Source organism: Diceros bicornis, chromosome 4 (genome assembly GCF_020826845.1).
Source record: "Diceros bicornis minor isolate mBicDic1 chromosome 4, mDicBic1.mat.cur, whole genome shotgun sequence".
Classification (NCBI taxonomy): Eukaryota; Metazoa; Chordata; class Mammalia; order Perissodactyla; family Rhinocerotidae; genus Diceros; species Diceros bicornis.
The window spans coordinates 79788692-79802187 of record NC_080743.1 but is presented as its reverse complement, the minus strand read 5'-3'; the positions used below and the strand labels follow the sequence as shown (position 1 = coordinate 79802187).

Here is a 13496-nt window from a genome sequence, read left to right as displayed (position 1 = left end):
TGCTGACAGGGTCTTAGATATGTTGGCTCTCTAGATTTTTAAGAATTTAAAACGGTTTTTGCCCATGTTTATATTAGATTACTCGGATGCAGAGGACCTACGCCAAGTTGTCTTCCAGCCTCCAGGTGTCTTCCCTGAGTTACAGCTTAAGGAACTGTATTAATATGATGGCTAAAGAAGGCATCCATTTAAATCCACTTTCTCTGTGTTTTATGAAACTCCATTTGATGGTGGCATCTGCTTTATTGATCAATATTCCATTTACTTCTCTTCTTAAGTTTAGCACAAGAAAAACCTTATCTCTTGTATGTGAACATTGCCTTTTGTCAGGCAGAGAATGCTCAGTCGCCTTCTGTCTTTTCCTCCTTGTAGACAAATTGTGAAGAGAATTCCATGCACAGTATTTAGCTCTTGTTGGTACCCAATGGCTGCTACTCTCTCTAGTCGCCTCAGATTGTCTTCCCTCTTCTTCGTTTTGTTCTGTCTCATTTCCCATTACTGGTGGTGGTGGTGGTGGTGGTGGTGGTGGTGGTAGTGGTAATAAAGTAGAGTTTTTTTGTAAACTACTTTAGATGACTTTGTAATTAGATAAGGTTATAAAGGAAAACAGGAGTTCTTATTAATTGTATGTAAACAGATATACCTTTAAATTACTAAAATGGTTTGAACTCACTTTTTTCCCCTTCAGGAATCTGAGCGTTTCCCCTAGTCTTGTTTTTACGGTGCTGCATTAGGATGAGGTTTTCTGAGTATCAGCAACCTTCAAATCTGTTTCTCCCCTGAGCTAGCTACTACTGAATGTCAGTTACTAGTTGACTTTTTCTGGTTCTTGGTCTGAGGATTACATTTATATACTTTTCCTTTTTTCATGATCATGAAAAAAGAAGTCATTAAGGCTTGTATTGCTGTAATTTTTCATTTGTGCCCGATTGGAGTACTGCACAGACCCCGCGCGGCCCTGCTGAGCTAGGCAGATGTTGGAAGGGATGGGGGAGGTCGCATGACCCCTCCACCCCACACACATGTTGCCTCCAGAAAGCGGGGTCGGGGGCTGGGAGGGCTCATCTTGAGCTACTCACATAACTACATGGAATCCAAGCTGAAAAGCAGGCCCCCCAAGTCTATTTTTAAATCTAAAACTGAAGTCAAGCCTCAGTTGACATTCACTCATTCAGTGAGGGGAAGAAAGAAGGGGCAGATGGATGCTCTTCCCACCAGAAATTGGCTCTGACAGGCGGTCGTTTCAAGGGGATCTAGCTGGTGTTCTGATCCCAGTCTGTTAGTAGTACGAATTGCTGTAAGTAATGTCGAGAATCATCTGCTTGGGGGACTTTGGGATTTGCAGAGGGGAAAACAGAATTTAATTTTTAAAAAAGAACTATTTAATTTAAAGAACAAATCCTCCCATGGACTAATTGACTCCCAGCTGGTCCTTTCTGGATCCAGGACTGTACAGTGGGTACCAGCCAAATAATTAGTGTCTTGTAAGAACTGTAAATTATTGTCACTTAAAAAAAAAGATTCACCATCAGGTTTCTCCCCCCCTCACTTGTATGCAAAGCCATGTAGGACTTGGGTGACAAGATTTGCATTTTGTCTGGCAGCCTACTTGGAGGAGATCCAGTCGGTCCGTCGGCATACCAACAGCATGCTGGAAGGCACCAAGAGCTGGCACCCTCCGATTGTCGTCCACTGCAGTGCTGGGGTGGGAAGGACCGGCGTGGTCATTCTCTCTGAGCTGATGATCTACTGCCTGGAGCATAATGAAGTGAGTCATTCTGCGTTTCTCTGAGTACTCCACCTTGGGGATAAATCTACACTACGGCCAGACCTTCGCCTGTGCCCTTTCGTTTCCAGTGCCTAATTTCCTCTCTCCTGACGAGAGTTTTCCAAACTCATGATTCCTAGTTGGACTCTGACATTTCCAGACTTCCTTATCTTTTGTCTTTCACTGCTCTGTGTAGATACCCAGATAATACAGGAGAAGAGATGAAAGTGTGAGATAGGAAACATTTAGGAAATCTGAACTTAGTCGGCATCAACTTGGAAAGGCTGCAGTGTTTTGTAGATGGTCTGGTCTTATGGTGGGTAATTTTCCATGGCGGGTTATTTGATCGCACGTAGTTTAGATGCATCTTGCATTTCTGGGATGTGTTTTAGCCTAAATCCTATGTAAAGATGTGTATGCTTTAAAATTGTTTTTCATTCTTCAGAGGGAGGTTTTATTTAAAGGAGGTTTTTTATTTTTGTCCTGACTTTCTTCTTGTCTAGACTGGCAATGGTGTGGTTTAGCAGACTGGCAGGGTGGGTAATCTGAGTGCACAGACAGGGCCTGCCTTTGCAAGGCGGGACACCCAGCTCTGCTCCCCGTAGGAGTGGGCTGCAGCTGAGCTCGCACCCACACGGTGCGTGGCAATCCCTTACCGCTCCCTGTGGGTCAGCGAGCTACAAAGAGGGCCTTTCAATTTCGTGGAGCTGAGACAGACAGCAATCCAAGGCTAAAGAATGGTTCTTCTGCTTTCTATTTTCATGGGGCTTTAGGGCTTTCAAAGGGCTTTTACTTCTTAGTTGGGCAGCCAGGTAGAGAAGCCAGGCACGTGTCCCTCCTCCTGTTTTACAGATTTGGAAACTGAGGCCCAGAAACAATGTAGTGGCTTGTCCAGTGCCATGTGGCTCTTAAGCAGTGGTGCCAAGGTGAGAAGTGAGGGCTTCTACCTCCTGGCCCAGAGTTATTTCCTGTCTTCACTCTGCCTGCAAACGCCCAGTATCATCTGGTTCTTGTTCAACCAAATTATAGCTTAAAGAATCAAAGGAAACTTCTGAAATGGTTCAGTAGTTTTAAAATTACGGTAATGCACATTCTGCAAAGGAATTTATATAAGAATATATGTATCTACTAAATAGCACCAATGGTTTGAAAATCAGATTAAATACTGCCCTACAAAGTTTGTTTTTTTAAACTTCCAAGAAAACAATAAATGCTAAGTTTAAACATGTTCAAAGGATTTTTAAACTCCCTGCCTATAAAAAGATAATTTTGGAAACTTTCAGTCTGTACATAGGAGTGTTTGTGCTGCTAAAAATTAGGAGAAGAGGAGTTTTACTAAATGTGGCCTATTGTTAAAAAAAACAAACATCTTGTTGATGAGCAAAAGGCCCATCATAGAATCTACATAACAAATATTTCATTTTTACCTTTTTGTCTCACATTATATTTCTTGATTATTTGCTTCCTATACCCTGTCACTGGTAGAAGTCTCCAGTAGAGTGAATAACTTGCCACTAAGTCCCAAAGCCACTCAGTTCTGGGAGGATGGAGTAAGATAAAGTGGAATCAGTGTGCATATGGCTTGAGCATAGCCGAGCTCCGCTGGTGGCACCCATGGGTTCCAGGGAGGCAGGGGGCCTCATCGTCCCCTCCCCACTTACACAGCTTTCTTCTCCAAATTCCCCTTCCTTTTTCCATTCCCTGCGCGCTCTTCCTCTGCTCCCTCTTCTTCCTTTTTGACTTGAGATGGCTTGTCTGACATGAATGATTCTTCTGTTCTGAGCTCTTTGGAGACCCATCAAAGGCTGAGCCTCAGTGATGTGATGACGTGAAGGCTCACTGATCCCCAGATGTGGTTGGCCTAGGAGAACCTGAACAACACATGTCAGGGCCAGCATGGGTGGATGGAGGGATTTGGCCATTAGGGCCTTGCGTGGACTTGGTGAGGGCTCAGGGTGATTAAATTCTTTATGGTGTGTCCGAACATAGCGGATTTCCTCAATGCCCAGTTGCATGCCAGAACATTCTTTGCTGGAACGTGGTCAGTCCAGAAAGGACTTCTGTTCCCATTGATATTCAAAGATAGCAAGATGACTCATGTTTTTCACTTCCCTTCCCCTAGCATATATATAGCCAGCCTTCTCTGTCCCATTTCCCATAATTGCTATTGGTAGATGGTCGGGGAGAAAAAAGATCTCTACTTTGTTCCGATGCACGTTCAGGCCTTGCTAGTAAGATTCAAACCCTTATTTTGGGAGAAGAGTGGGACATTTTAGTTTATTAGTTTGTTTTTAAACAAAGGTTTTGACAAAAAAATATGAAATTGTGTGTCCTATTTTTCTCCTGTCCAAATTTTCCTGCCTTCTTTCCATGGCTTCTGGATTTAGCGTACTTTATGTTTTAGGCTGTAATTCGTAGTTTTGATTTTGTCAGTGAAATGCCTTTACTTTTTCCTGGAACGAAGATGCTGACAGTGAGGTCGGGTAGCTGTGAGGTGGGGACAGGAGGGGACTCTTCCAGGCTGCTCAGAGAAGCATCTTTGTGGCCCGTTGCTTTTGGTCACTGAATGTTAGCCATGACATGTTAATGCCCATACATTTTTTTGGACAACACTGGTTTTACGATTTGCAGGACTCTCTCTTGGCCCCCTGGATTTAGCTGTCTCCCCCAGGTTAGCTCATTACAAAAGGTCAGGTTCTCACTAGCCAAAAAGCAAGACGTCTTGATCTTGCTGCTTTTCTGAATACATTATCCCTCCTTCCTAGAGTGGGGAGGAGAGAATGCCTTCTGAGCAGGAATCAGCTGCCTCATGTTTTCTGGGTTTAGGGACAATGACAGCAGAGCCTGTGGAAATGAATCTTCAAGGCACCTGGGTCTCTTTCATTGAGACCAGGGGAGCCTTCTTTGTCTTGTCTCCAAACTGCCCCATATCAGATAATATACTGTCCTTATGGCTGAGTCTTACCAGCTGTTGAGATGGTAATGACCATGATGGTGATGGTGGGGGAGGTGGTGGTGGAGGGGGAGGAGGAGGTGGAGGAGATGGTGGTGAAGGTGGTGGAGGTGACTGGTGGGTAGCCCTGGCGGTCTAGTGTTTAAGATATGGAACTCTCACCCCGCTGCCTGGGTTCGTTTCCCAGTCAAGGAACCAACCACCTGTCTGTCGGTTGTCATACTGTGGCAGCTGCATGCTGCTGTGATGCTGAAAGCTGTGCCACCGGTATTTCACATACCAGCAGGGTCACCTATGGCAGACAGATTTCAGCTGAGCTTCCAGACTAAGACAGACTAGGAAGAAGGACCTAGCCACCCACTTCTGACAAAATTGGCTATGAAAACCCTGTGAATAGCAGTGGAGCATTGTCTGATGTAGAGCTGGAAGGTGAGAGGATGGCGCAGAAAGACCTGGCAGGGCTCTGCTCTGCTGTACATAGCGTTGCTGTAGCACTAACAACAGCAAAACCTGTGTATCTCGTGTTTACCTTATGGCAGTACTATTCTGAGAGCCTTACAGTATTAACCCAAGTAGCCTTCACAATAACCCTGTAAGAGTGGTCCTCTTAGCACCCTTGCATAACAGAAGAGAAACTGAGGCACTGGTAGATACGGGAATGTGCCCACATTCCAAGCTGGATTCAGCAGATGAAGCCTGACTCGGAGCCTGTGCTCCTAACTCCTGTGGGACCCTGCCTCTCTGTCAAAGCCTTCGATGGTCATGGGGAGAGCAGCCTTATTCTATCCTTGTATCTTCAGTGTCCAACACAGAGTAATGCTCATCAAATGTTATGTTCATTAAGTTCATTATTAGGTGGCTCTACATTGTATATCATGGTATCGGTCACTTTGGAGTATAGTTTAGGCAAAGACCCACTAGTTACCATCAGAAGCTTATGGTCTAGACTCTATATTTTGACTAATCATTTGAGGATTCAGATGCCTTTTTCTCTTTCCTTATTACCAGGGACTTGGTCCCTTTTAAATCTGTGGCATGCATTACTTAACTGGTTTTGGAGAACAGCAACTCATAAGGATGGCGTGGGATGAGTGGTAGCTACACAAAGTTTGGAAATAGCTGAAATTACTTTCGAAAGCAAAGTTTGAAAGTCAAGTAAGAAAAGGCATCCAGCTGAGTTTTTGTTATTTTACTTTCGGTGCTTGCTCTGTCCTTGATAACTTCGTGGGTGTGGTCGTTTGCCTGAGTAGGGGGAGTGTGCGAGGCCATGATGGTATCCTTGGCTCCGAGGTGCTTCTGTCCTGGCTGGTCCAGGAGGATGGAAGTGATGCAAGTGAGGGGACACTGGGACAGCCTCTGGTCTGCTTGGACACCACAACCCACCCTGTTAATTCCCTTCCGTTGAAGATAATTCTGTATTCTCAACAAACTGACACATAACGCAATCTCATTTATTACTCAAGACGTTTTTAATTAAAGGCTTTTGCTCCAAACGTGACTGGCATTCATAGACTGCTTTGACGTTTTAAAGGTTTGCATGTGAATTATCTTGCTTGATCATGATTATGATCCTGTGACGTAGTAGGATGGGCATGATTGTTCTTATTTCCTTAATATTAATAAACTAATAATGAGTAGTCTATTAAGTATTCATTGTGTGCCAGGCACTGTGCTAAATGCTTTACATGCATTTCATCATTTGATCTTGTGAGGTGGGTACTATTTATCACCCCATGTTATTGCTGAGGAAATGTTGCAGACTTAGGTGAGGCCACACTGCCATTAGAGGAAAGCATCATTATCCTTATTTTAGTGGTGAAGAAGCTAAGACCCAGAGATGTCTGAAATCCTACCACTGGGTCATGGTAGAGTTGAGTACCAGTTGGGTTTAACTCCAGCCTCTGTGTTTTCTCTAACAGATTCGTCTGCATTTATTTATTTATCCATCTATCTATCTATTTACTTGTTTTAAATTATCTTTGTTAATTTTTTTTATTGTAACATTGGTTTATAACGTATAAATTTCAGGTGTACATCATTATACTTCTGTTTCTGCAGAGATTACATCATGTTCACCACCCAAATACTAATTACAGTCCACTGGTTCTGTATTTAAAATATCACACGAGAGGTAAACGATGACCCAGTTCTCCAGTCGCTGGTGTAAAGTCTTTGTTTGGGAAAACCCAGAGGGGGCCAAGTCCTTCACTTTCTCTTGTACCTGCACGTGGGGAGTGAGCGAATGCTTCTTGGATGAGGGAATGAGGAATGACCCAAGGCAAGTTCTGCATCTCAGGATCCTGTGCTTTTTCTCTTTTCTTGCAGAAGGTGGAGGTGCCCATGATGCTGAGGCTCCTCAGGGAGCAAAGGATGTTCATGATCCAGACCATCGCTCAGTACAAGTTTGTCTACCAAGTCCTTATCCAGTTCCTCCAGAACTCCAGACTCATTTAACCTCCCGATCCGCCTCCTGGAAGAGGAACCCAGCTCCATCTTGCAGATGGGGAGGCACCTCCAGACAACATCTGCTCCTCCAGCAGGCTGCAGATGGCCGGAGCAGGCAGGCCACGGGCTCCTTGAAGATGGGAGCCAAGATTATTCAAAACATCATGTATTATTTTATATGAGATAATTTATTTTTTTCCCCTTTGCAATAACTTTTGTGAATCATTGTAATACAGGTTTCACAATAATATAGTACTTTTCATTTGAATCACGTTATGACTGATCTGCATTGTAATACGTCAGTAGGGAAGGTTGCTTGGTGGGACATTTTGGGGACAGAGGCATAAAGGAATGCATCTCTAGTGAAGTTGTAGCCCGATTTATAACCAACTGAAATTCATGAGCTTAATTGCTTATGTCCAAATCAAAGATGGCAAGAAAATGAATTTATCCTGAAATGTAAAGGTAAGGGGCAAGACCCTTCCCTGAAGGAGAAAACACTGTCCTCTATAGTGAATAGAGTTTTGGGACTGGTGAGGCTTGATGGACAGTTTCCTTTCTTCTTCCTTTCTGCCCTCACCCTCAGTTGTCTCTTTTTTGCCCCCAAGCTTGAGTGAAAGATGGGAACAGCTAGAGGAAATCCTCCCTTTACGGTGTAGTAATTGCCGTTGCCCAGGCTGAGTGAGGAGCTCCGTGTTGTATCTTTCTCAACCGCTCCTTGTTCTGGGCCCTGGAGCCTGGTCTCCCTGCCGGGGACTGCACCTCGGTATATGCTGCTCCTCCTTGTTTGCTCGGTGGCCCCAGTCTGGTGGCCTTTGAGGCCCTGGGCCAGGCCATCTGTGCAGCTAGGCCTCTTGCCTGATAGAGAGAAGATAATGGACCAGAGAAAGGAGACAGGCGAGCCCTTGATCCTGTTTCTTATTCACATCTGATGTGTGTGCTGGCCGAGGGCCTGAGGTCGAGGTGCTGGGTGCATTCTGTCTCTCCATCAGTCACGAAGTCATTGGAAAGGTTCTAAAGGAAACAGTTAGGAAGGCTGATTTATGGGGGCTGTTTGGCACTCAGGGAGCAGGGGCCTGGCCAGGAGCCACACCAAGTGGGACCCCCACTATGTTGCTGTCATCTCCAGGCTTTGACCTACAAGAGCAGAACTAAGCCCACTCAGGACCCTATAGTCCAAATCTGGGCCCACTTGATGGAAGATGGTGGAATTCGTCTCGCACAAAGTCCTCTGCTGCTTTCCTTTTCTCCACGTGACCCCCTCTCTGGTCAGTTGGGGTGTTAATGCTGCCCTCAGTTTGAAGCTCAGTTCTTAGTTGGTCTCTTCCTGTGCCTTCACTGCTCACTGTCCTTCTGAATTTCTGAGGTTAGTCCACAATAAATCATCTTCCATGCAGTTTCCCTCCTGCTGAATTTTGGGGAATTTTCGTCTCTACTGTCTAGTTTTTCTTGAATGCAACTTTTAAATTGTGGTTTTGGTCTTGGGATTGACCATTGTGGTGTTCCATTTTCCCTCCCTCCACTGCTGCTTTTCTTTTCCTGAACTGAAAATGCAAAGAAAGAACAGCATCAAACCAACCAGAAAGAATATGCCTTTGTGACTTTCAGTCACCACGTACCAGCAGATGGGTGTGGAGGCCGATTCCCGATGAATGACTTGAGCCTATGAATCAACTCAGTTTCACATCTGGCCAGGGGTTGTGGTGATTCTCTGTATTTAGACTCAGACTGTCTGGAGATGGAGGGCCTCCTCTCTTTTACTCCTTCTCAAGGTCTGCAGAATCAGTCAAAGAGTATAACTTCAACTGAACCCTGTAGATTCTGGGATTTCGGTGTATGTTCTAAAAAAAAAAAACCATTAGTATGACTTGCATTTTCAGTGGAACAGAGCTCCTGACCCTCACTGTGAGACGCCCAGAACTTGATAGTCAACAGCCAGAGAGGTATTTGTTTCCTTTCCTTAGAGACTTTCCATCCTTGGGATAGTCTGCTGTTAGGGATGTTTTAACAGTTGGTCTGCAGTTAACTGGTTTATTGTTTGATGAACATCATCAGTATTTCTCTTTCGTCTCTTAGGCCCCAACATGGGTACTGTTAAAATGAAGTCACACGTGGGCAGCCTGTAGATCTGCTGTCTCTCTGAGCTCATCACTCATGGTCCTTCTTTCAAGCCATCCACTGTTGCCACTTTGTGCTACGGGAATATTCATTAATGCACAAAATGCAGGGAAGAAGTAGGTTTAATATCCAATTTCCTAGCCAAAGTTTATATTGAAACCCAAAGGAAAACATTTAAAAGTTATTCCACATATTTCATTTTTAAAAACAAAAGCTTTTGGTCCTTTAGCACATTTTGCATTCCTTTTCACATCTCCAGTAAATGCCAACATATCTCCCGTTAAATTAGCAGCAGCCATTTAAAGTCCTTTCAGTGGCATCTGCATAATAATTGCCCAGAGATGCTTTATATCTGGGAAGCAAGCCAAGGAATAAACCTTGAAGCAAAGTGTATTAAATTAGTTATCTAGTTAGAGCTTTTGGAATGAGTTCCTGATGATGTATCAAGTCTGAAGCCGGAGCTGTCAGGGTTTGTTGCTGTAGTTTGGATTTGAAGGGAGAAAATTAAAAATGGAGGGAAAAAAAAAAAGATACCGTCTCACAACAAAGCCATCCAACACTTTCAGGCCTTTAGTTTTGAAGTTTTCCAGTTGAAATGTTTTGTTTCTTTCACCCACGCTCATTTGGATACGTCGACCCAGTGCTCATCCTTGTTTGCTGTGGTCCCTGGATCACGGGGGCTGAGTTTGATGTCTTCATCCTTGAGCTGAGCCTGTTGGCAGAGCCGAGTCAGGTCCTGCTGAGCCTTATTGGTTTCCTTGGGCCCTAAGGAGACACCACCGTTGGGTAGCATTTACATTTATATACACCTCTTGCCCTGGATAGGAAGTAAAGGAGGATTTAGCTGCATTAGAGACGGATGTCAAACGCTGATTTCTTTGTAGAGACTAAAGAGGAGTGAGCTCCTCCCCTCAGTTGGAGGTGAACAGCAAGATTAGGGAAAGTGAAAACATCTCCACCTGGAATATTTTGAGTAATAAGCTTTCAAGGAGCCTAAACAGAGAGGATTTTACTTTTACAAGCTTTGTGGTCCTAGATTGAGAAAAACTAATTTTTTGACTGTAATTAATCTGTCGTTGTTTGCCTAAGAGTCACTTGGCCTTCTCTGGCCCCTTCTTCCATCAGCCTGGAGAAGGTCTTTGTGGGCTCTGCTGGGAGGGGTTCTGTGGGACTTGACCACTGGCTTGCCACTGCTCACTTAGCCTTTATCTTGCCTGCTCTCAGCTTTTGCGGTTCAGTTATAAACTCCAGTGGGTACAGTAGGTCAGCATTTTTATCCAGCTGCCTACTTTTCTTATCTTTTCCAGCTTAATATAAGTTGACCCATATGACATTTCTAATAGTTGGATCATATTTTATTTACAATGACAGGAACTTCACATGAATCAACCTAATATGTACAATTTGTTTCTTCCCCCTGGGATAGTATGGATCCCAGCGTGCCATATGTCATTTCTCCACACAAGTGCTAATGAACATGAAAGTGTGTGCAGTGGGCTCTTGGCTCTTTTTGTGAACCTGCTGTCTTGTGTAGTGACCCTTACCTCACTCGGTGAGTGGGCCATCTCCTGGGGCTTGGAAGTCACTCTTTGCAGAGATGCTAGTACACTGTCGATTCTCATAGGCAGGGTTGGCCATCAGGCACATCACTATGAGGTTTTCAACTCCTATCATTTCTTGATGTACAATCTGTATTAGCTGACCTCAGCCCAGTGGTTATGGAACATGATGTGTGGGCCTGAAGGTGTCCTCGATCAGAAAGCAGAATGTGCTTTCTAATCTCTCTCCTCCACTGCGAGTGGTGTGTTTGATGGTGAAAGTGGGTATAGTTATTGATTTTCTTTTTGGAGAGCTATGTCAATCACTTGATGTGGATGGGGGGAGGCAGGTACAAGGGCATTCTAAGATGTGTGGCCAGGGAGTTTAGACTCCTTCATTCCTCCTCTGTGTTAGGAATAACTGTTGAGGTCCTAGAGTAAGAAATTTCCAGAAGCACCAAGTAACCACCCATTCCAACCACTCTGTTGGGCTTTTAAAGTGGCCCTTTGTGGGAATTCAGCTTCCTCACGTTTTACCAAAGATTCTTCTGCTGCTGTCTTTTATTTTATTGCCTGTGGATTTTTTTCAGACACTCATCATCCTCTTAATTTAGTGATTTCTTTTCATGAGCTAAGGAATAACTAATCCAGCACTGCTTCCAAATGGAGACATTTAGGTTTTCCATGGATACCACACAGATTTTCCAGTGGGCTACAACTTTATGGGTAAAAAACTAGTTGGCCCTAGAGGGTGGATCTCTAGGATGTTAAATTTTGTTTGACACTTCCCTTGGACTCTGAGCAAGAAAGCAGAATGGTTCTTGTCTTTGCCTCAGCCTCTTAAGATATTCTAGGGTAAAAGATTTTATTAACGCATCTGTTGAAAGTAACAGCAACGTGCCTGGGAGAAATGTGAGGGTGTATCCAATCACATTCTGCCAGCCCAAATGTGTTGCCCCAAAAGTCATGGTTATTCATGGGGTCCTGTGAAACTCAACAGCCAGCTTGCCTAATACTCAACCTTCATCCTGCCTGCTCTCACATTTTGCATTTGCGTTTTAAGCTCAGGTGGATGTGCATGTTTATCCAGCTAACTACCTTTCTTATCTTCAGCTTAATATAGCTGCATCTTCTTTCACAAGGTCAAACAAAAATTCTCTATTAAAATGTCCATGAGCCTGGCATTGAGTATCTGGCATCAATCGATTTCAGAAGACTGGATAATTGATTGTTGTGCAGGAAAGGGAAGGGTGTGCATCAGTTCCTACTGTTCAGAGCTTTAGTCAGCCTTTCCATTTTAAAAATACATTCAAAGACATTTAGTTATAAGGCAGGAGGGCTAGAGCTGATGTGCAGCCTAGTATGACGAGCGTCTGCATAGAAAGTCACTGTTCCTTCGGCCATACTTTGGGCCACCAGGGTCATTCTTTCCAAAAAATGCCATAAGCTTGCCCAGAGAAGAGCTATAAATGGGAGGAGGAAGGGCTTTTAGATCAGCCCTGAAGTTGCTATCAAAAAGTTTATTGATTCACAAATAATTTTCGGAGCTCCGGAATGTCTCTCCTACTCCCTACCTCCCTTTCTGTAAGGCCAGAGGGACAGAAACAATGAGGTGGCACCCCTAGGAAAGACTGGGCTGCAGTGCTGGGATCTGTTTCACCCTTCCTCCTGGTTTTAAACCATCCTTACTGTTGCGGCTGGGAGCCTGATGAATATCATGGGTTCTGATGGGTGCCTGGATTTGCGGCTCAAGAATACTGTCTCCCCTCGCTTGCTGGTGGCCCTTCCTTTCCTGGCAGCCTTATTAGCAGGGTGTTCTGGAGTTAGCAAGCACCGCTCCTGTGCATCTTGATTCCTCTCTCCTGCGACCCCAGGGGGGCTGCAGAGTGTACTCCCCTTTATAGCACGTCATGTTTATGATCAAGGCACAGAAACTGGGAGGACATCAGTACAGTGACTGCCGTTGTTCCTTGCCCCATTGGGGGGCATGGGCGGGGCTATTTTATGACGTCACCCTCTTGATACCAAGAGCACCTCATTCCTTTAGGGCTGTGCCGACCTTTCTTTATTTTTCGTTTGCCTTGTGGATCAGCTCTCAACAGTACCCTTTTTCTTTTCTTTCCCTACTCTTTTAGTGCAACCTCTACAAAATAGTTAAATCTAGTCATAGAGAATCCATCTCTTAAACCTCTCCAAATTATGTAATTAGGAAATCTAATTTTAATTTTTAAAAGCTTATATAGTTTCAAGGAATAAGATCTGGCAAATGGAAATAAGCAGCATGAAAAGAGCTAGGAAGCTGTCGGCAACCAGGAAGCTGCCCTTACCCACTCTTGCTTTCCCCTGGTGATGGATGTTATCACTCAGTACTGGAAGAGATGAAAGAAAAGATGGGTTCGATTCTCAGTCCTGTTTAGAAGGATGATTGCAGCCGTACTAGGTAGTTTATTTCAAGGTGGACTTACATAGATTCACAGTGGCTGCATTTGGCATGGTGACGTGTGTAGTCAGATCGATTTGTTCTAGCTTCTTCTTGTTGAACCATGTTCTCTTCATCACACCCTCTACACAGACTGGCCCTTGTGGTGAAACAGGTGAAGCTCTGAGCTCTCCAGGAACAGTTACAAGTTGTGATCAGTTCTCAGTTATTGTGGGGGGGCGCAGGCTAAGCTGT

The 13496-nt window shown here is 44.4% G+C and overlaps 1 protein-coding gene across 2 annotated transcripts in view; it reads left to right on the top strand.

Moving 5' to 3' along the window:
- PTPN14 (protein tyrosine phosphatase non-receptor type 14) overlaps positions 1-7437 on the top strand; it is a 167795-nt gene extending 160358 nt beyond the window's left edge. Inside the window, exons 18-20 of one of the 2 annotated variants that reach the window (XM_058539846.1) lie at positions 1605-1768; positions 2621-2694; positions 7047-7089. In XM_058539846.1, the coding sequence (XP_058395829.1) occupies positions 1605-1768; positions 2621-2680 (224 nt within the window). In that variant the 3' untranslated portion in view covers positions 2681-2694; positions 7047-7089. Of the gene's footprint in view, positions 1-1604; positions 1769-2620; positions 2695-7046 lie in introns of both variants that reach the window. The other variant, XM_058539845.1, reaches the window with a different exon arrangement.
- The last annotated feature ends 6059 nt before the right edge of the window (positions 7438-13496 follow it).